Here is a 20,115-nt window from a genome sequence, read left to right on the forward strand (position 1 = left end):
CTCTGTGCACGTTAGGATCACCTGGGAGTCTCATTTTGTTTTAACCACCACCGCCTGGGCCCCTCCTCTGGATTTATTACATTTGGAATTTAGCGATGGGCCCTGGCCCACATTGCTGCTAACGCTCTCCCAGGTGATTCTAATGTACAGCTGTTGCGTGAGACTCTCTGATCTTGGAATACTGAACTAGGAAAGAAGTTCGGGCTCTAAGGCAGGCAGTGCTAGGGAACCGTTTCCAAACATGGGTGGGGCGGGGGGAGAAGACCGGAAAGGACTTGGTACAGGAATTCAAATTTTCCCTTTGGGATGGAGATGGTAGGCGTTCCTGCTGTTTCCAGCTGTAGTTTACTGCAATGCCTGTCTGCCGGGCTCCTCCTGGGTCTTCTCTTTGGGCTCTGAAACTTGAGAGGGTCTGCATGCCTGAATCTGAATGGTGGTCCCTGAGCCCCTCCCTTTGACCCCCAGAGCCTGGAGAAGGGGTGGGGGAGGGGAGGGGAGGGGAGAGCAGCCTTGGCTGTTAGGGTTTACCAGGTTCCTTTTGACCCATCTGTCCCAGGTATAAAATTAACACTTCTCTCTAGGGTCGGGTTTCTAAAGTAAAGTGAACATCGACAAGTCCTCAAGCAAACCTGTCATAGGGTTCTTTCCACCTCTCAAAATGTTGCACCCTCATGACTTCCTTTTTTTATTTTTTTTTTTAAGTTTATTTTGAGAGAGAGGGTGTGCGCGAGAGCATGAGCAGGGAAGGGGCAGTGAGAGAAAGAGAAAATCCCAGGCAGGCCCTACAGTGTCAGCACAGTGCCAGATGCGGGGCTTGAACTCATGAACCATGAGATCATGACCTGAGCCGAAACCAAGAGCGGACACTTAACCGACTGAGCCACCCAGGCGCCCCCCTCCTGACTTCCTTCGATCTTACCTGTACTAGTCAGCAGATATTTGTGGTCCTGTCAGACTGATTCGGAAATCAGGGTCCAAAGAGGCTAGGCACTTATTAAAGGTCTTGGCATCAGCTATGATCCCCTGCTCAGTCTGAGACCTCACATCCCGCTCCTTGATGTTGCCGTGGTAAGGTATGGGGACCAGCAGCACTGCCACCTGCACCCCTGCTCCCTGCCCGGACCCGCACTCCACTCACTCACAGGTGGAGCCCTGCACACCCAACAGCTCCGGGCTAGGGGCTGGGGAACTGATTCGCAGCGGGGAGCTGGCTTTGTGGGGGAAGCCTTCCCCTTACGGAGCAGACCTGGAGTGGTAGGGAAGGAGAAGGCAGATGGGTGCAGTGAGGAAGGAGGTAGCAGCTGAAGCTCCAGAAGCCTCAGGGCTGCTCTGGCGAGTTGGGGCTCCCAGGCACACAGCATTAGGGGGGGTGTAGCAGTGACTGCAGAGATTGAGGGGGCTGGGGAGGAGGGGAGGCTGCCTGGGAATGTGGCAGGAAGAGATGAGGTGAGGGGTCAGCCAGGAGGTGCCTCCCAGGCTCAGAAGAATGCATCTGAGTGCATGGATGGCACGCAGGGGAGGTGGGGGGGGGGGGGAGCTGGGACTCCTTCTCCCTCATAGATAGGCAGGCGCCATGCTGGTGCCTCACACCCCTGCCCCTCTATCTGCCGGGGAGTCGATACAACTGCAGACACCCCTAAAGATCTGGCCGCTCCTGTCTGAGAAAGCTGGGAGGCTGTGCCCACTCCTGGCATACCCTCTGTCATCCTCCCGTTGCTGCCTTTACTGATTTCCGTCTCCTCTGACTTCCCTCAGCACATGGAGACAGCATCCCTACCACATAATTTACCAGCTAATTGCATGCTGTCTTGCATGAGGGCTGTGGTTCCATGTGCGGTGGGTCTTGGGCACACAATTAGGCTGAGTAACAGAAGGGCGGAGGCCCGTCTCCCCCACCTCCGCAGTGTCCTCCCCCAGCCCAGCTACTGCAGGTGCTCAGAACTCCCGTGCTCCCGGATTCCGGTGTCTGGGTGTGTTCCAGGCGGGCTCCGAGGTCGGCTCCGGAGTACAGCCCGGCCTCCCTGTGGGTTCTGGGACCGGCGAGGGGGATGGGGCGCCCCTGCCCCTCCGGCATTTGCCTGAATACTGCTGCACCTCTCCTGGGCCCAAGTTTGGGAGGATGGCACAGAGCCCAACCAGGCCAGCGCACTGCAGGTTGCCATGGCGACCCTTTTGGTTTCCTTCCGAAGGAGGATAGTTTCTTTCAGCGCAGATCATCTGCCTGGGCCGCCACCCTTCTGTACACTCTGGGAACCAGACGGCCCAACCCCACTACCTCTGCCTTGTGCCACAGGGGATAGCTTGTCGAGAGAGGCTCGGTCCTAAATCACAATCCAGTATCGGACAATTGCATGTTCTGGCTTGAAGGGGAGGAGAGAAAGGCCCAGGACACACGGCCTCCCTGAGGCCTCCCCTCCGACGCTTGCACTGAGGGAGCTTCCCTCCGTATCTCCTTCCACCTACCCCTCCTGCTCCAGACCGCTTCCTCTCCCGTTACCGGCTCTGACCCTTTGGGTGGGCTCAGTTCCTGCAGGTTTCGGTTTCCTCCTCGTTTGTAACAAGGACAGCCAGGGCCTTTAGTGGTTTCCACACCTGGCGAGAATCAGAATTACCTAGGGAGGTTTTAGCAGATTCCTGGGCCCTGCCCCAAGCCTGCTGATCTCCACAAGAGGGCCCAAGAATCTGTATTTTGAAAAACCTTGGGTGATCCTAATACAATTAAACCCAACCGATTTGGGGATTCTCCTAGCAAGATGATCTGTGGGGCTCTTGTGGGAAGAAAAGGAAGGCCTGCCCTGTGCTGAGGACTGACTGGCCTTTCTGGGTTCCCAGGAGCTTCTGAAGAGCCCCTTGCAGGTTACTCTTGTCAGGAAGCGGGTGTTTCCTGGTCATGCTGGCTAAGCCAAGACCAGGCCCCCACCTTTCCCCCACAGGAGAAGCCCGGGGAGAGAGAATGACAGGAAAGGGGGGGGGTGTTGCCATAACAACCAGCTCTAGGCAGAGGCCTCCCTTCCAGGGGCTGGTACTTCACCCCAGTAATGGTGGTTTCCATGGAGATGGGTTACTGAGGGACAGGGGGAGCATTTGCCCCACTTAGAGCATTAGTCGGGAGCTGCCAGGAGGCTGAACATCTCTAGGTGGGAGCCTTGGACCCCTGTCAACTTCAAGCCCCCCCCCCCCACCTCCCGCAACTATGGCCTCTGCTCTCCAGGTGCTGGTCTGACACTCTCCCTGCTTAGTTGCTCTCTCTGTGACTGGTCTCCCTAGCAACAAGTCCTGCTAACTCCTTGCTGTTGGCTCCGTGGCTATTTTTAGCTTCACTGCCAGCAGCCCAGTCCTGGTCATTTGCTTGCAACCTCCATATGGATTGCAGGGGAACAACAAACAAAGATTCCCGGCCTCTGGTGGGGGGTGGGGGGGGCAGACCTGGACCTCTTAGCACCTATTAGAATTTTGCTATGGACAGAATCTGTCCCTAACTGGGAACTTCGGCAGTGGATTCTGGATGAGGCTCCTGAGACAATGTTGAATTCAGTTCAGCAAACACTATCTAAATCCTCTTCAGTGTGCAAGAAGCTCGAGTCCACACTGCTTCCATATGAAGCTGAATAACGTCCAGTCTCTGCCCTCCAGGAATTTTTAATTTGTGGAGGAGAAAGATGAGTGAGTGCACGATCGCCTTAGTATGGGCAAATATTGGCAGGTGCTAAGAGGATTACAAGGTGCTATGGGAGTACCTCGGAGTGGGGGCAGGGCAGTTTTTCAGTAGGGAAAGGTAAGGGGGAGGGGCCAGAGTACCACTGTCCAACAGAACTTTATGCAATGATAAAAATGTTCTAAGATCTGTGCTGTCCAATATAATAGCCCCAGCCACAGGTGGCTCTTGGACACTTGGAATGTGACCAATGCAACTGAGGAAAAGAACTTTTATTTTTATTTAATTTTTAATTTATTAAAAACATTGTTTTTGTTTATTTTTGAGAGAGAGAGACAGAGACAGACAGAGGGCGAGCAGGGGAGGGGCAGAGAGAGACACAGAATCCAAAGCAGGTTCCAGGCTCTGAGCTGTCAGCATAGAGCCCGACACAGGGCTCAAACCCATGAACCGTGAGATCATGAGCTGAAGTCAGACGCTCAACCGCCTGAGCCACCGAGGTGCCCCTAATTTTAATTAATTTAAATAGCACATGCAGTGAGTGGCTACCCTATTGGACAGTTCAGGTCTAGAGAAACTTTGATGGTGGAGATAACTGATGAACTGGAAGGATAGATAGGATTTGGGCTGGTGGGAGTTGAAGGGGAGGAGCAAGGAACAGCATGAGCAAAGGCACAGAGGCAGGAAAGGGCATATTTCGGGAATAGCAAGTGGGTGGGCTGAGTGGGCTGCGTGACATAAGCGCTATACAGCTTGTGGGGGCCTTGAATGCCATGCAGAGGGTTGACTGTAATCAGCAGGTAGTCAGAGTCTAGTGCGTAGCACTGAGGCTTTTGAGCTACAGGTAGGAGAAGGGCAGGATCGGAGCAGACATCCATTTTGATCTCACGGCCTTTTGTGCGGACCAGGTCTCCTTGGGATGGCTGCGAGTGCTTTTGTGGCAGAGTATATACAGTGCTTCCTCAATATGTGGCTTTGCAGATGGCTTCATAGGGATCATGGCTTCTCTGGCTTTGAGTAAACGGACTTGTGGTTAAATGTCCTGTTTGATGGCAGCAACATGACCTCCCCCTGTCCTGCCGGCACCGGATTTCATGTCCGAGCATACCTCAGAACACTGAACTTTGAGTTAAAACCAGCCCAGCAGGCCCGGCGTCCCCACCTTGACCCGTGGGAATGACTGCTCTTTACTGGTGGATCGTGGCCCTCGTGCCTCATCTCAGGTCTGTGAGCCGGAGAGTCAGGTTAATGGCGCGTCTTGTGATCATGTTCTTCAGAAACACGGGAGAGTGACACATAGCAGAATGCTGAGATTTATAACAGGACGTGTCCTTGCCACACAGATCCTAGCACTCACTTGTCCGGCTGTTTTCTGGCAACTTACTGGCATCGGAGTCGCTGGAAAATATAATTAAAATGAGAAGTTTGCTCGATGAGTGCAGGATCAGGGCGAAGAGTCAGGTGTCCTTAAGAGGTGTTTCATCAGGCCTGTTGAATCACTGCTTTCTGCCTGTCAAACAGGAAACGGCCCTCTCTTTCAAGTTACCCTCTCTTTTGGGCCATCCTGGATACTTCCTCTCCAACACTTCTTTTAGGCTCTTGACATCCACTAGATCTTTTCATCCAGCAGTTCCCCCTTTCAACATACTTTCTAACGTTTCCAAAAACCTGGCTTGTTTTATGTGACACTCCTATTTCAGGTTTATGATCTTTATTGCAATCAAAAGACCTATCTCAGGGCTCGGTTGGAAGAGCCTGCGACTGTTGATCTCAGGGTCATGAGTTCGAGCCCCACATTGGGACTACTGATCTCAGGGTCATGAGTTCGAGCCCCACATTGGGTATAGAGATTACTTAAGTAAATAAACTTAAAAAAAAAAAAAAAAAAGACCTATCTCAGTAACCAGCCTGGGAAGGTTCCTTTGGAAGGTCAAGGACATACATGACCTGAGGATCCTTGAAGGCTGCCCTGTTTTTATCCTGCTAAAGTCACCTCGTGTCCTAGATTTGAGGCCTTTTCTGTTTTGGGGCCCGTCTCTGCTCACTGAGCACCAAGAACACATGAATCTCTGAGTGACTCATACATACAGAAGGGGGGAAACTTTCCTGTCCGCATAGCTACAAGAGGGGGACGGTGCTCTAGGTTGGTGAGGGGACAACTTTGAGTTGGGTCTTTCTTATGCTTAAGTTGGGAGCTGGGTGGAAGAGGTTAAGAGTTGGGCTTAATTTTAAAGGATGAGAACAAGGAAGTTTGGCAGTTGGAGGGAAAGGCTACTTGATTAAGTGGGCCAAGAGAAAGTGAAACTGATGGTCCTTGTCCGAGGTGACACTTTGAATCCTGGCTGCATGCACCAGGGATCGTTACTTACTGTCTGAAGAAGTCCCAAGGCCACAGAGTGTAGAGTCTAAAGTGTTTAACCTCGTATTAGTGGAAAAGGAGATGCCATGGATGAGATCTAGAGTTTTTTATTTATTTTTATTTATTTTTTATTTTTTATTTTTTATTTTTATTTTTATTTTTATTTTTTTTTTCAACATTTATTTTTGGGACAGAGAGACACAGGGCACGAACGGGGGAGGGGCAGAGAGAGAGGGAGACACAGAATCGGAAACAGGCTCCAGGCTCTGAGCCATCAGCCCAGAGCCTGACGCGGGGCTCGAACTCCCGGACCGCGAGATCGTGACCTGGCTGAAGTCGGACGCTTAACCGACTGCGCCACCCAGGCGCCCCTATTTTTTATTTTTTTTTAAATGTTTATTTATTTTTGAGACAGAGAGAGACAGAGCATGAACGGGGGAGGAACAGAGAGAGAGAGAGGGAGACACAGAATCCGAAGCAGGCTCCAGGCTCTGAGCTGTCAGCACAGAGCCCGACGCGGGGCTCGAACTCACAGACCGCGAGATCACGACCTGAACCGAAGTCGGACGCTTAACCGACTGAGCCTCCCAGGCGCCCCAAGATCTAGAGTTTTTTAAAAAAGAGCTGGCCAAACCAGATCAGAAATTTCATTTTGAGAGGAGGCCTGGGAGGGGAGGTCTAAAGTGGCCTGTTTACAGGCCCTGGATGCCCAGGAGGCATCAGAGAAGAAGCTCATCCAGAAAGGATTCCAGCAGGCAAGAAGCACAAATTCAGGGCTTCTGGTCTCTGCTTGGGGATCGCCTGAAAAACTGTTCCAGACCCCTCGACTGGGTTGAAAGATGGGTTGGAACAGAACAGCCTGACTCCTTCTCCTTGCTGTATGGATGGATTCTGAGTCTCAGTCAGGGTTGGGAGAGTGAAGTGTGAACTCCCCAAGTATTATTGGGAGAAAGCTCTCTGATTTGGAGTCTTCCTCCCTCTTCAGGGCTGGCTTGCTCTGATGGCCCTCAGAAGGGTGCCGAGCCCCAGGAGGGATGGTGGGCCGTCCTTCACAGCACCTCTCTTAACCTCCTTATACCAGCACCTGTTCCAGCTGGTATGTTCCCAGCTGACTGTGGCTGGAAGCCAGGCACCTGGGGCAGTATCTCTTTAAGAGATGCTGGTATTCCAGGGCCTGGGACGGCAGATGTTATCACTTCTATTTTGCAAATGAGAAAACCAGACTTCTTGGGGTTAAGTGACTTGTTCAAGGTCATGGTGACGGAACCAGAACCCAAGTCCAGATCTTCTGACAAGTGCTGCTGGCTAAACAGCTCTCTGCTGCTGACAGCGTTTACCTTCAGTTCCTCTGCTCCTCCTTCTAATTCATCTTGCAAACGGAAACCAGGCTCTTTCCAAAATAACCATTCATCTGGTCTTGTCAGAAACACCTGTGTTATTCTTCACTGCTGTGGGATATATCCATTGACATCTTTCTCTGCACCCTTTAGCCTTAGTTGTCTTGGGAGGTGGAGATGGGCAAGGATTTCCCCCCACCTCAGCCCTACATCTCTTATTTCCTTTCTATCTTACTTCATTCCAAATCTGATTCATCTCTGCTCCACACTGACCTCTTAACCTCATTTATCATTCATACTAGCCATTTTTTTTTGTTGGGCTTTCAAGTCATCCAAGTCCACGGGGCTTGGTATTTGTGGTATAGTTATCTTCACAGATGTTTTTTCAATGACCTTTTCCTATCTCTCCAAGTCTAGTTGAATCTGTCAGCTCCTTGAAGGTAGGGCCAAGAGGGTCTGCTTCTTTATCAGATGTGGGTAGAGAGAGAGTGTGTGTGTATGTGTGTCCCTCCTCCCTGGGATAGGGGCCTCTGCTCTGGAGGATGGAGGTTGAAATGGTTGAGTCCGCACCTGGAGGCTCCAGAAGAGGAATGCAGTCTTCCTGAGCACCAGATGATTGTGCCTGGGAAAGAGGAATTGCTACACTTTTAGAGTGTGCCCCCCCCGCCCCCCCACAAACGGGAAAATGGGACATCCAAGGCAGATCCTGAGTGACGTAGGGGACCCAGGGACTTGGCCAGGAAGAGGTTTTCAAAGCCTGAACTCAAGCCACGCGTTTAAGGGACCCCTGTCTATCCACCTGTAGTATGAAGAGGAGAGCCTTCTCCCCAACAGTTCTTGTCTGGAGCGCTCCCAATTTCTGCAGGCGCCTTCTGTCCATCTCTGTGTGCTTTGAGTTTTCCCTACAGCTTCCTGGGCCTCTACGCTCATCTGTAAGCTTTTTCTTCTTCTTCTTTTTTTTTTTTTTTTTTTGGTTGTGCTTCCGAGAGACTGACTTTTACCAACTTTCTCCTGGCTCTCCCAGGCTGTCCGCAACCTCCTCTCTTCTTTTGCCGGCGCTCCTGGTACTCTCCACGCTCCCAGCTTACCTCCGCCGCTGCAGTGCAGCCCCTTCCCTCCCGGGTCCCCTTCCCAGCCTCCGCGGGCTCCCCGCCTCGCCCCGAGGCGTCCCTCGGAGCTCACGCAGAGTTGGGGGTGAAGGGGGCGGGAGGGCCAGCCCGGAGGAGGGGGCGGTGCCGCCTCCAGCCCCGGCCTGGGCGGGGTCCTGGGAACGGGCGGAGGCCCAGCCGCGCCCCCAGGCCCCAGCGGCGGCCCGCGCCCCTCGGACGGGAGGAGAGGGGCTGGCCCATTGCCAGCGTCTGAGAGCCGGCCCCCTCCCCCGGCCCGCTCGCAGCCAACCAGGCACTCCAGCGGGGCCCACGTGACCTGGAGTTCTAGACAAAGAAAATGTTCAAGCCCTCCCCCCCACCTCCCCCCTCCCCCTCTCCCTGGCCCCCTCCGCCCCCAGCCCCATCGCCCCCTTCCCCTCCCCCCAGACGGGCAGCTACTTACAGAGCTTCAGGGCCGGGGCTCACACCTGAGCCGGACCACAGAGGGGCTGCACCTGGCCTTATGGGTAGGTTCCTGGACGGAGCCCTGGGGAGACTGGGGGCGGGGAGGCGGCAGGGGCCGGTGGGAGGATCTCTGGGCCGCTGCAGCCCTCTGGATTTGAGAAGAGTCAAAGTCTGCCTCCCTGGCCCGCAGGAGCTGGCTGCTGTGCCTGGCCCGAGTTCTGGAGATGCTGAGTTAGTGCTGTCCCACCCACTCCCTCTTCAGGAGCCCCCAGCCCCACTTCTCCCTGTGCTCAGGTGGGGACTGGCGGTGCAGGGGCCAGAAGAGCAGCCCCAGCGTGTGTGTCCGGGGCAGCAGTCAGTGAAGCTGGGGGGCAGGCCCTGGCCCACGGGAGCTGGGACACCAGGAGTTGGGCTGGAAGCAGCCCTTTGGCCGGAGTGGCTCGCTGATGGGTTGTCGGCATTTCCTTGCTGACCCGTGCTCTTGGCTGGCGGACCATGCTGTCCTCGGCCCATGCCAACCTTGCAGCCTCTTGGGAGGGACAGTTTCTTCTCCTGCGTGTCACTGGGAGCCACGGGGCAGGCCAGGCAGAGAGAAATGGTGCTGGGTAGGAGGGAGCAGTGTGGCCCTGACAGGGGCTGTGGCACGTCAGCGGCTGCCGTGGAGGGCAGCCTGACGCCGACCTGGGAAGGCAGAGGTGCCTGGGACAGCCTGGGATCTACTGCACCCGCAGTCCACATGGGCGCCCGGACCTCTGACCTTTGGAGCGGAAAGCAGCCTGAGTCGCAGAGGAAGGTGGAGGCGGGACAGCTGCCCAGGAAGATGGGCCTGGACACGGGGCCCTTGCCTCTACTAGAGCGGAGTTGCCAGTGGCTTTCCAGGCTGGACAAACTCCAGAGAAGTGGCTTCCTTGAGCCACAGTAGTGGGGGGTTGGTGCGGTGTCTCCCGGGCCCTGCCCAATCTCTGGGCCGCTCTGGCGTGGGCTCTTGTGAACTGGGGGTAGGAGCCTTTAGCCCAAATGCCAAAGCCCTGAGTTAACCCTTCTTTCTCCTATTGTTTGCCTGGGGAGGAGGGTGGGAGTGAGCGTGGAAAAAAGGCATTCCCACACTGCCCTAGGCAGACTATTCTAATGAGGCCCCTCCCCCACCCAGCCACCGTCTCTGCCACTTCTTCCCCTTTCCTCTTGCCTCCTGCTGCTAACCCACCCCCATCCTCCTTCCCCCACCCCTGCTGGCCTCGTCCCTATGGAGGCCCCCTTCTTCCTCCTCCTCCTCCGCCTGCCAAAACCCTGCTGGGTGCGCGTTCTCCTGCACCTAGTGGGTTGGGGGTGCTTAACAGCCGTCAGCAGCAGCATCTGACAAGCTGGGGGAAGTTGTGGGGGAAGAATAATGTTCAGGAACTCACAGTGGAGGGGTTGAGAAGAGAGACAAAGGGGCTGTGGGGGAGTGAGGAGGGTGGCATCAGGCACGATTCCCTTCTAGACCTGGGGAGCCCGGCACCCACCCGCTGCTGTTCTCTGTGCCAGTGGCTTCACCTTTCCAAAGAAGGCCCCTCCTGCCCTCTGCCACCCGCAACCTTGTTCTGGCCGAGGGGCCTCGTCACCCCCGAAGCAGGGTCTTTGGGTCTCCCACAGCAGCACCCTGTTGTAGATCCATGCCTGAATTTCATGGAGGCATGGTGTTTCTCCGTGAGCGGATCTGGGGCTTCAGTAGTGTTGCCACAGCTGGTCCTGGAAGAGGATGGGGTTGAGCACACACCTAGGCGCACCTTCTTGTGGGGGAGGAGGTGGTAGATAATTGATGGTGGGACGGGGAGGGCAAAGTCCCGGCAGGTGAGCAAGGGGCTTGGGAGGGAAGAAAAGTTGCCCTGCCTTCTTCCACCGCTGGCATCCAGCTCCTTTTCCCAGCTGTTTGTGGGCTGGGGGCAAAGGATGCGGTGTCCCATCTTAGAATTTGTGGAGTCGGGGGGAAAGAACCAGGACTTCATCCTCAGTGTTTCAGGACTGCACCAGAAGCAGGGTTGGTCGGTGGCCTGGAGGCAGACGGGAAGACCGAAGGGAAATGAATCGACGACACAGTAGGCCTTTGAGCTTAAAACAAAGGTTCTTCCACCTGGGACCCTGGCATCTGGGAGTCCGTTGACAAGTTTTGGAGAGAGAGTCCTTGGAAATCTTGATACTTGTGTACATCAGATTCTTAAACCAGTCAGAAACAGGTAGTGGAAATCCTTTAGATCAAATGCTTTTTTAGGTTGGGCAACTTGGAAGAGAAAGAAAGGACTGCTTAGAATCGGCTGTTACTGCCAGGCGAAGGCGGGAATGTAGGTGCTCCGACTAGCTTAGAGCTCTTCTACTCCAAGTTGCTTTGTGATATTCTTATGTAGTCTTGAGGACGGGCTTGCATTTACAGCTCTAAACTCTCTGGGAAAGCTTCATGTTGAAAGGCAGATTGAAGATGGGATGTTTTTCTCCGAATGTGGTGGAAACAGGTGCAGAGCCTTGAAGTTTGAGATTCATGTGTCCCTCAGATTCAGTAGCCGGGGTGACACTAGGGGAAATGGTTCTCAGAGCCAAGGATCAAGGATTTTGTTCTTTTCTGTAGGGTGATGACAGTTTTGGAGCAGGTTTTGGGAAGGATGAGCGTGATGAGGCGAATGGATGGAGGCTGGCCACTTGGGAGCATAATTGGGTTTGGATTGTTAATTGGTCAGTAGGATGGCAGAGAGGATGTGTGGCTTGTAGGGTGTTGGATCTGAAAGGTGCGTGTAGAAAGAAGGGGGGAATCCGATAACATGCATTTGATAACAATGCTAAGAACTCCAGAATGACGGAGGAGCAGACAAGCTCTTGTGGCTCTTTCTGTGGGGTTTGAGCAGAGAGGGAACACGGAACAGTGATTTCATCCTCGGTAGACATCACGACAAAACTGGATTTGTGGTCTGGAAGCCAAGACCAGGAATAGAAGGGGTTGATTGCCCAGGAAAATTACAAAGAAAAGGACAAGAGGATCCAATTCGTGCTTGGGAAGTAAGATCGAGGGCGGAGCCAAGGTCTGTGCCTAAGCTGAGGCACACAATTACTGTTTGAGTAGAATTAATCTTTCCATGTCAGAGGGTGGGCAACTGGTGATGCTGACCGATGAAGGAAGATTTGTGTGAGAGGCACAAGAGGAGGTTGGAAAGCAGCCAACTGTTTTGAGTTCACCAACCAACTTCAGATCTTCCCGTTTTCCATGGCAAGCCAGTTGAGTTGATGAGCAAAGAACTCAGCTATACTTCTGTCACTCTCTCCAGGCCACAAAGAGATTGAGAAGAGCCCTCCCGTATCAAGCGGCCTTGCTAATTCCTGGAGAGGTCAAGGTAACTTCTGTTACCTTTGTTTCTCCAGGCTGAGAAGAAAGCCAAGGTGATTGCAGTAATGAACGCTGTGGAAGAAAACCAGGGGTCTGGCGAGTCTCAGAAGGTGGAGGAGGCCAGCCCTCCCGCGGTGCAGCAGCCCACTGACCCTGCGTCCCCCACTGTGGCCACCACACCTGAGCCTGTGGGAGCCGACGCCGGGGATAAGAACGCCACCAAAGCGGCCGATGATGAGCCAGAGTACGAGGTGAGCGGCTCGCTTCTTCACCTGCCTCGTCCAGCTCTTTCCTGGGTCCTTCCACTGCCAGCTCTTCCCGTCCTGCTCTCCTCTCTCCACCTGACCCCAGGCCTCTTCGTCTCCCCAGTCTTGCTCTGTCTCGGTCCGTTCAGATGGAGCTCCCTCCTGGCTGTCCTGACCCTCAGATGCCCAGGGCTGGGGTTGCCATGGGGGGATCAGGGTGGCAGGGCCTCGTGACCACCACGTAATGACTTCTGCTCCTTGGGGCTCCAGGACGGCCGGGGCTTTGGCATTGGGGAGCTGGTGTGGGGGAAACTTCGGGGCTTCTCCTGGTGGCCAGGCCGCATTGTGTCTTGGTGGATGACGGGCCGGAGCCGAGCAGCTGAAGGCACCCGCTGGGTCATGTGGTTCGGAGACGGCAAGTTCTCGGTGGTAAGTTGTGGGGTTTGGTGGTAGCCTCGGGGAGGGACGGGTCTGGGTCCCAGGGGCTATCTAGGCTTTTTGGCTGGGGGCGAGGTCCAGAACTGGGGCGGAAGAAGCGGTCTCGGAGAGCTGGTGCGCCTGCCAGGCTCTTGCCTCCCAGGACCCTTTCTCCAGAACTCCTTTCCTGCTTGCATTCAGGTCCTCCCCCACGCTTGGGTTGGACTCCTCCTTTGGGCATCGTGTAATCATTTGTCGATGCATCTGGTCCTCTCAAGGGCAGAGGCCGAGTCCTCACGCCCCAGTACCTGCCTGTTGCCGGGCACGCGGTGGGGGCTCGGGTGTGGCCGGAGGAGCAAGGGGGCGTCGCTTGTTCCTCCAGGTGTGTGTTGAGAAGCTGATGCCCCTGAGCTCGTTCTGCAGTGCTTTCCACCAGGCAACCTACAACAAGCAGCCCATGTACCGCAAAGCCATCTACGAGGTCCTGCAGGTGAGTGCCCCTCCGAGGCAGAGGGGGCTTAGGCAGCAGGGACCCCTAGCTGGTCTAGAAGCTAGAGGGCAGACGTTAGGCCCAGGCAGGGGGTCCACCTGTAAGGCCCTTGGGAATCCTCTCTGCGCTCCCCTCCTCCAGTGTTCTCCTGCGGTCCTGCCCTGCCCCTTCTCCCAGCTCTTGCCTCAGGCCACCTTTGCTGTCCTCCAGCCTGTCCTGACGCTCTCCCCAACAAGTGTTGCCCTCCAGGTGGCCAGTAGCCGTGCGGGGAAGCTGTTCCCAGCGTGCCATGACAGCGATGAGAGCGACACTGCCAAGGCCGTGGAGGTGCAGAACAAACAGATGATCGAATGGGCTCTCGGAGGGTTCCAGCCCTCCGGCCCCAAGGGCCTGGAGCCACCCGAAGGTAAATGCAGGTGCTCAGCCCAGCCTTCTGGGACCCCTGCCAGCCAGGTAGCTCCATGCCAGGGCTGGGAAGGCTCTGCCTAGAGGCACCAGGTGCCTCTGTCGAGAGGCCCGGGGGGTGTGTCCCTTTCCCTGGGGTCAGCGTAGGGGCGGTGCTGCTCTGGGATGCAGAATAAGATGCTCCCGTTGGCTTGCTGGCACTGGGGGGCTGGGAGCTAGAACAAGTTGGGGACCAGGCTGCACCCCTTTGTAGGCAGAACAGAGGAGGGGAGGGAGCTGGCACTGCTTGTCCGTGGTAACCACAGTCTCGTCACCTGCTTTCCTTTATCCAGAGGAGAAGAACCCCTACAAAGAAGTTTACACAGACATGTGGGTCGAGCCTGAGGCAGCTGCCTATGCACCACCCCCACCAGCCAAAAAGCCCCGAAAGAGCACAACTGAGAAGCCCAAGGTCAAGGAGATCATTGACGAACGCACAAGAGGTAGTTGGCCTGGCTCTGGAGAGAGTGGTGTGGCGAGGCTGGCATTCAGAGGCGCGGGCGTGGCCCTTGCGGCCCCCTCTGATGCTGGGCTCTCCTCCCCTCCGCAGAGCGGCTGGTGTACGAGGTGCGGCAGAAGTGCCGGAACATCGAGGGTGAGTCCTCGTGGGCACTGACTCCCTGGGAAGTCCATAGTCTGTGGCTCCCGGCACAGGCAGGAGGGCTTGGCTCCTCGTGTGGTGCCCGGCACAGAGTAGCATAGGTATTTAGAAAGGTTCGAATGTCACAGGATGTCAGTACCCAGTCAAGGCCTCTCTCCTGTATGTCCCACCCCCAGCCTGCTTCACACGCTTTCCTGTCAGTGACATGGGCTGGTCCTTAGGGTTTGGGACACTCCAGTGGGTCAGAGCGAGGTGGCCTCTTGGATTTGCTTAAACCTGTGACCTTTGGGCCTTTTACTTTTCCTCACCTTCTCTCATCCCGTGGTCATTGGAGCATCTCCTGTCTGTTTCCCTTGACCTAGTCTGTCTAGCGTGGGGCCCTCAGGGCTGGGAAAGATGGGGCAGGAGCACGAGACTTAAAGACAGCCCAGGGACTGGACTGTCCCCAGAGTCACCCAGGGTCAGGGCCTTCTCCTGGGCGGGTTTCTGTCATTGAATTACACCTTTCCTGGGCAGTAGGCGTTGCTGCTCTGAGAGCTAATGAGCTTTAAGATTGGGGCCCTGGTGTCTTACTGTTCCATGGGTGCTCTCCCAGACTTCTGTCTGCCTCCTTTTGGGGCTGCGGCTCTAACACGCCCTTTTTTTGTAGCTTTTCTGGAGTGGGCTTTGGCCCAAGGTGGGAAGGGGCCCTTTGGTGACGTTCACTCCTCTTTCTCTGCTGTCCCTGCTTTCTAGACATTTGCATCTCTTGTGGGAGCCTCAATGTCACCCTGGAACACCCTCTCTTCGTTGGAGGAATGTGCCAAAACTGTAAGGTAGGAGCACACCCAGCAGAGACGTGGTTGAGAGTGACTCTGGGGCCCTGGCTCTCTGCCATCTCAACTCTTTGGGCTTATAGTCGCCTGGGGTGGCAGCAACGTTGACCCCACAGCTCACTGTGGACGCAGAGTCCTGATAACAGACCCTGGGCCTTCAGAGCGTTTACTTGCCCTTATTTGTCCTCCCCGGAAAGATTCTTCCCCCTCTAAAGCCCATTCTGCTCCCCGGATGTGGGCTCACAATGTCACAGTCCCTAGTGTGGGGTGAGGGAGAACGGGCTGATGGATGGATGTCCTTGGGGGCCCAGGAGAAGAGTCCAGCACCGCAGCAAGGGACAAGGGGATGCGGTCCCCTCCCTGGCGTTGCTCTCGTGCCTCTTGATTCCACGCACTGCCGTGGGTCGGGAGACCTGCTGTCCCCTGCTCAGACCTGGGTTCAAAGCCCACCTTCGCCGTGGCTGTCCTGGGTGCTGCCTGGTGGTCTCTGACCCTCCGCTCTGCTGTCTAGAACTGCTTTCTGGAGTGCGCCTACCAGTACGATGACGACGGCTATCAGTCCTACTGCACCATCTGTTGTGGGGGACGCGAGGTGCTCATGTGTGGGAACAACAACTGTTGCAGGTGAGGGTCCCTGCCTGGCCCACAGCCCCCCAGCCGAGCTCCGTCCGGGGCCAAGCGGCCCCCCTGCCCGGCCTCGGCCCCGGCCCCAGCCCCGGCCGCGCTCCAGCCCTGCTCCACTGGGCTTCCTTCCAGGTGCTTTTGTGTGGAGTGTGTGGATCTGTTGGTGGGGCCGGGGGCCGCCCAGGCGGCCATCAAGGAGGACCCCTGGAACTGCTACATGTGCGGGCACAAGGGCACCTACGGGCTGCTGCGGCGGCGGGACGACTGGCCCTCGCGGCTGCAGATGTTCTTTGCCAATAACCACGACCAGGAGTTTGTGAGTGCCGGGCCTGGGGCGCCTCTTTCCACCCCCTCCCTGCCGGACCAGAGGGCAGGCTCGGCTAGAGCCAGAGTGCTTGGGTGGTCGAGGGGCCTGGGCAGGGGTGCGGGTTTGGAAACCCAGGGCAGCCCTAGTTGGCTGGGGGGAGGCCAGCCCCGGGTGCAGGCCTGCAGAATCCTGGCCATTCACCTGGCCTGTTGTGCTCATGCCTAGGACCCTCCGAAGGTTTACCCACCTGTCCCAGCCGAGAAGAGGAAGCCCATCCGGGTGCTGTCTCTATTCGACGGAATTGCTACAGGTGAGTGTGTGGCACGGACCCCAAGATGTGCCACCGTCCTGGTCCCGGGACGAGGAGGCTGTGCCTGAGGGACCATGTGTGTGTAACTCCGGCAAAACAGAGTGATAGTTAACGTGACAGCTGTTAAAATATTACCTCAGAGAGGAAACTTCTGTGCTCAATGAGAAGCAAAATCAGTGGTAAACCAGGATGTTTCTCAATGGGGGAGGCACTGCAGCAGAGGACAGGGTGGTCGTTAGCCAGAGATCATTGAAGATTTTCACAAAGCCTCAAAGGACAGACTCGGCGACCAAAACAAAAACACAGGCAGTTCTGTTGTGTGATGACTGTAACTTACAGTAAAAAAAAAAACAACAAAAAAACTATCAACAAGAGAGTCTAAAGAATATTTAAATCACCCATAATTCCATAATTAGTGTTTTGGTGTCTGTCCTTTTATATTTTTTTTTCTGCGGGTATATGAATGTGTGTTTATATAATCATGCATAGATAGATAAATAAAACGAAAGGATAGTAAAATGCACACTGTGTTGTAACTTGCCTTTTCATTTGATACTATGAGTGCTTTTTCATGTTAACATGGACCTCCCTTACTGGAAAATGCTTCATAGGATTCCATTGGGTAAAAGTACCATCATTTATTTAACTGATCTCTGTTGGGTTGTTTACTGTTTTTTCTCTGTTACGAGTAGTCCTTGACAATATCTTTATACACACATAACACACATAGACTGTTCTCTTGTAGGGAATGCCGGGTCACCGTATGGGAAGTTTTTTTCATGCGGTTCTTGACCTTGCCAGTGTGCCCTCCTGAGAGGTGCTACTGACCTCTGTCCATCTGCCAAGCTCATAGGCCGAGGGCTTCTCCCGTTTTTGTTTTTGTTTTTTTTTTAAAGGTTTAATTTTTTTAACATTTATTTCTTTTGAGAAAGGGAGAGCACATGTGAGGGGGAGGGACAGACAGAGAGGGAGAGAATCCCAAGCAAGCTCCACCATGCTAGTGCAGGGCTACAACCCAGGAACCAGGAGATCATGACCTCAACCACCCAGGTGCCCTGAGGGCTTTTCAGTTTTGTTTTGTTTTTTTTTTAAATGTTTGTTTATTTTTGAGAGAGAGAGAGAGAGAGAGACAGAGTGCTAGTGGGAGAGGGGTAGTGAGAGAGGAAGACCATGAATCTGAAACAGGTTCCAGGCTCTGAGCTGTCAGCCCAGAGCCCGACGCGGGGCTCAAACCCACAAACTGTGAGATCGTGACCTGAGCCGAAATCAGACACCCAACTGACGAAGCCACCCAGGTGCCCCGGCTTCTCAGTTCTTAAGAAAGGAACAACCCTCTTCAGAACTTGTGACCAGAGGGAGACGGGCTGTCAGAGGGCCAGGGTGGGGTAGCATCCCGGCCCAGATGCTTATGTGCTGTTCTCAGCTCCACGTTGATATTATGTAAACGTGGAGAAGTTAATTTACAGCCTTGGTTTCCCAGGCCAGAACCTTGAGGCCTTCTGGAACCACGTCACACCCCAACAGGCTGTAAATGCTCCTTGGTGGGGAGGCCTGTTGAGCAGTGGAGATGATGCTGTTTCTCCGGAAGCTCTCAGGGTCTGTTCTAATTGTTTCCTTGCCCTCAATTAGCAGGCATTTGTGGAGGGATCGTGGTAAGAAAGTGAGTGTAGCTAGCTCAGGAGGAAACACAAATGAGATTCCTTCTCTGTCCTGAAGACCATTTGCAACCTAACTGCTGAATTAGAAATACACACCGTTATAATGAGTTGGGGAGAGACGCAGAGTGCTAGGGGCTTCCAGGGGCAGGGAGGTGCTTCCAGGGGGCTGCGGGGTGCAGGGAGGGGGGGTGTTGGCGAAACCTTGTAGAGCAGGTGGCATTTATGTTGAGTCTTGGAGGCTGGGTAGAGTTGCGGCAGGAGGCCATGGGTGAGGGGTGAGGAAGGCTAGTATATGCAGGATGTAGAAACAGCAAAGAAGAGGCCTCCCCAAAAGTCACCTGCTATTCTCTCTGGTCCTGAAAACCATCTGTTGTCTGCTCTTGACTGCCTTTTTGCTCATGCCAAAGCAGGCATGACAGAGGTCCAGAAGGATCCTGCAGCTTACCGGGCAGGGTAGGGTTCAGGCCTGTTGCTGACCCATGTGTCTAGCCAGCCAGAGAGCCCCCTGCGAAGACCAGGGTGCTGGGAAGGAGACCCAGTGACCGTGCCTTTTGCTGGCTGGCACAGGGCTTCTGGTGCTGAAGGACTTGGGCATTCAGGTGGACCGCTACATCGCTTCCGAGGTGTGTGAGGACTCCATCACAGTGGGCATGGTGCGGCACCAGGGGAAGATCATGTACGTCGGGGACGTCCGCAGCGTCACACAGAAGCATGTATGTCAGCGCAGTGGGACCCGTCCCGCCTTCTCTGCGTCCCTTGCGCTTTGCTCCTGGGGGGGGCGGCAGCGCCCCCTTGCATTCTGTTCATTTGCTCTTTTCCTTTGTCCTTTTCCCCAGCCTCTTCTCTTCCGTTTTCCTCCTGTCTGCAGAGGAAGATGGGCAGCCCCCAGCTAGCTTCAGGGCCTTTTTACTAGAGCGCCTTGGTTCCCGTTTTTCTAATACTTTTGGCAACAGCTTTACCAGCCTCCTTTTCTGGGGGGCTCTGGCAGCGTCTTGCCCAAGTGACCCTTTGTCTTTCCAGTTATCTAGCTCTACCCCTGAAAGTGCAGGCCCTCGGGGATCCCCAAGGGCATTTGGAGGCTGTTCAGATGGCCCAGATACCCTGTCCAAAATGTGCAGAGCACAAAGTACCCTCAGATGCAGCTGCCCAGCCCGGACTGCCTTCCCTCTAAGTGGCTGCTTTTCCTGTCAGGAGCACGCTGTTTCCCTGCTGGCCTCAGAGATTATCCGGCTGAATCCCTTTGTTTAGGAAACTGAGCTCAGAGAGCCTCAGTGCCCATGGGGCGGTGTGTGTGTGTGTTTGGGGGAGGGGGGCATATATGTGGTATCAGATACGAACGTATGTAGTGAGCATACCAAGCAGCTGGGTCTCCTCTCTCCCATGCCAAAGTACTTTTTTGCCAAATTCACAGATAATTTCTTCCTTTCTGCCTCTGTCCCCGGACATCAGGCCATCACATTACCTTTATCCTCCCAGATCCAGGAATGGGGCCCGTTCGATCTGGTGATTGGGGGCAGTCCTTGCAATGATCTCTCCATCGTCAACCCTGCCCGTAAAGGACTCTACGGTAGGTGCCGTGCTCACCCCTCCACCTTCTGAGCTGGTGCTTCCGCACGTAGGTTTCCTACTTGGATATTTCTGCCCTGGGACAGCTACTCCCAATGACCCTGTCCTCCCTTGCCCTCCCTGTGCCCGAGCCACACCACTGTCTCATGCAGACAGCCCCAGCTGATGGCTTTCTCTTCCGACCTCTCAGAGGGCACTGGCCGGCTCTTCTTTGAGTTCTACCGCCTCCTGCATGATGCGCGGCCCAAGGAGGGAGATGATCGCCCCTTCTTCTGGCTCTTTGAGAATGTGGTGGCCATGGGCGTTAGTGACAAGAGGGACATCTCGCGATTTCTCGAGGTATAGCCAGCAACCTTGGTTTGGCCAGCTCACTAATGGCTTCTAC

The 20,115-nt window shown here is 55.0% G+C and overlaps 1 protein-coding gene across 4 annotated transcripts in view; it reads left to right on the top strand.

Moving 5' to 3' along the window:
• DNMT3A (DNA methyltransferase 3 alpha) overlaps positions 1-20,115 on the top strand; it is a 99,929-nt gene that overhangs the window by 74,604 nt on the left and 5,210 nt on the right. For 3 of the 4 annotated variants that reach the window (XM_047067819.1, XM_047067818.1, XM_047067817.1), the window contains exons 7-19: positions 12,289-12,504; positions 12,769-12,927; positions 13,298-13,405; positions 13,655-13,811; positions 14,143-14,292; positions 14,400-14,444; positions 15,186-15,265; positions 15,777-15,889; positions 16,022-16,205; positions 16,422-16,506; positions 18,732-18,877; positions 19,641-19,731; positions 19,921-20,069. In XM_047067819.1, coding sequence (XP_046923775.1) covers positions 12,289-12,504; positions 12,769-12,927; positions 13,298-13,405; positions 13,655-13,811; positions 14,143-14,292; positions 14,400-14,444; positions 15,186-15,265; positions 15,777-15,889; positions 16,022-16,205; positions 16,422-16,506; positions 18,732-18,877; positions 19,641-19,731; positions 19,921-20,069 — 1,683 coding nt within the window. Of the gene's footprint in view, positions 1-8,817; positions 8,967-12,288; positions 12,505-12,768; positions 12,928-13,297; positions 13,406-13,654; positions 13,812-14,142; positions 14,293-14,399; positions 14,445-15,185; positions 15,266-15,776; positions 15,890-16,021; positions 16,206-16,421; positions 16,507-18,731; positions 18,878-19,640; positions 19,732-19,920; positions 20,070-20,115 lie in introns of those variants that run through there. The other variant, XM_047067820.1, reaches the window with a different exon arrangement.

Source organism: Lynx rufus, unplaced genomic scaffold (assembly GCF_022079265.1).
Source record: "Lynx rufus isolate CCGP_SWC_20201006 ecotype Redwood Valley unplaced genomic scaffold, mLynRuf1.p SCAF_8, whole genome shotgun sequence".
Taxonomy (NCBI): Eukaryota; Metazoa; Chordata; class Mammalia; order Carnivora; family Felidae; genus Lynx; species Lynx rufus.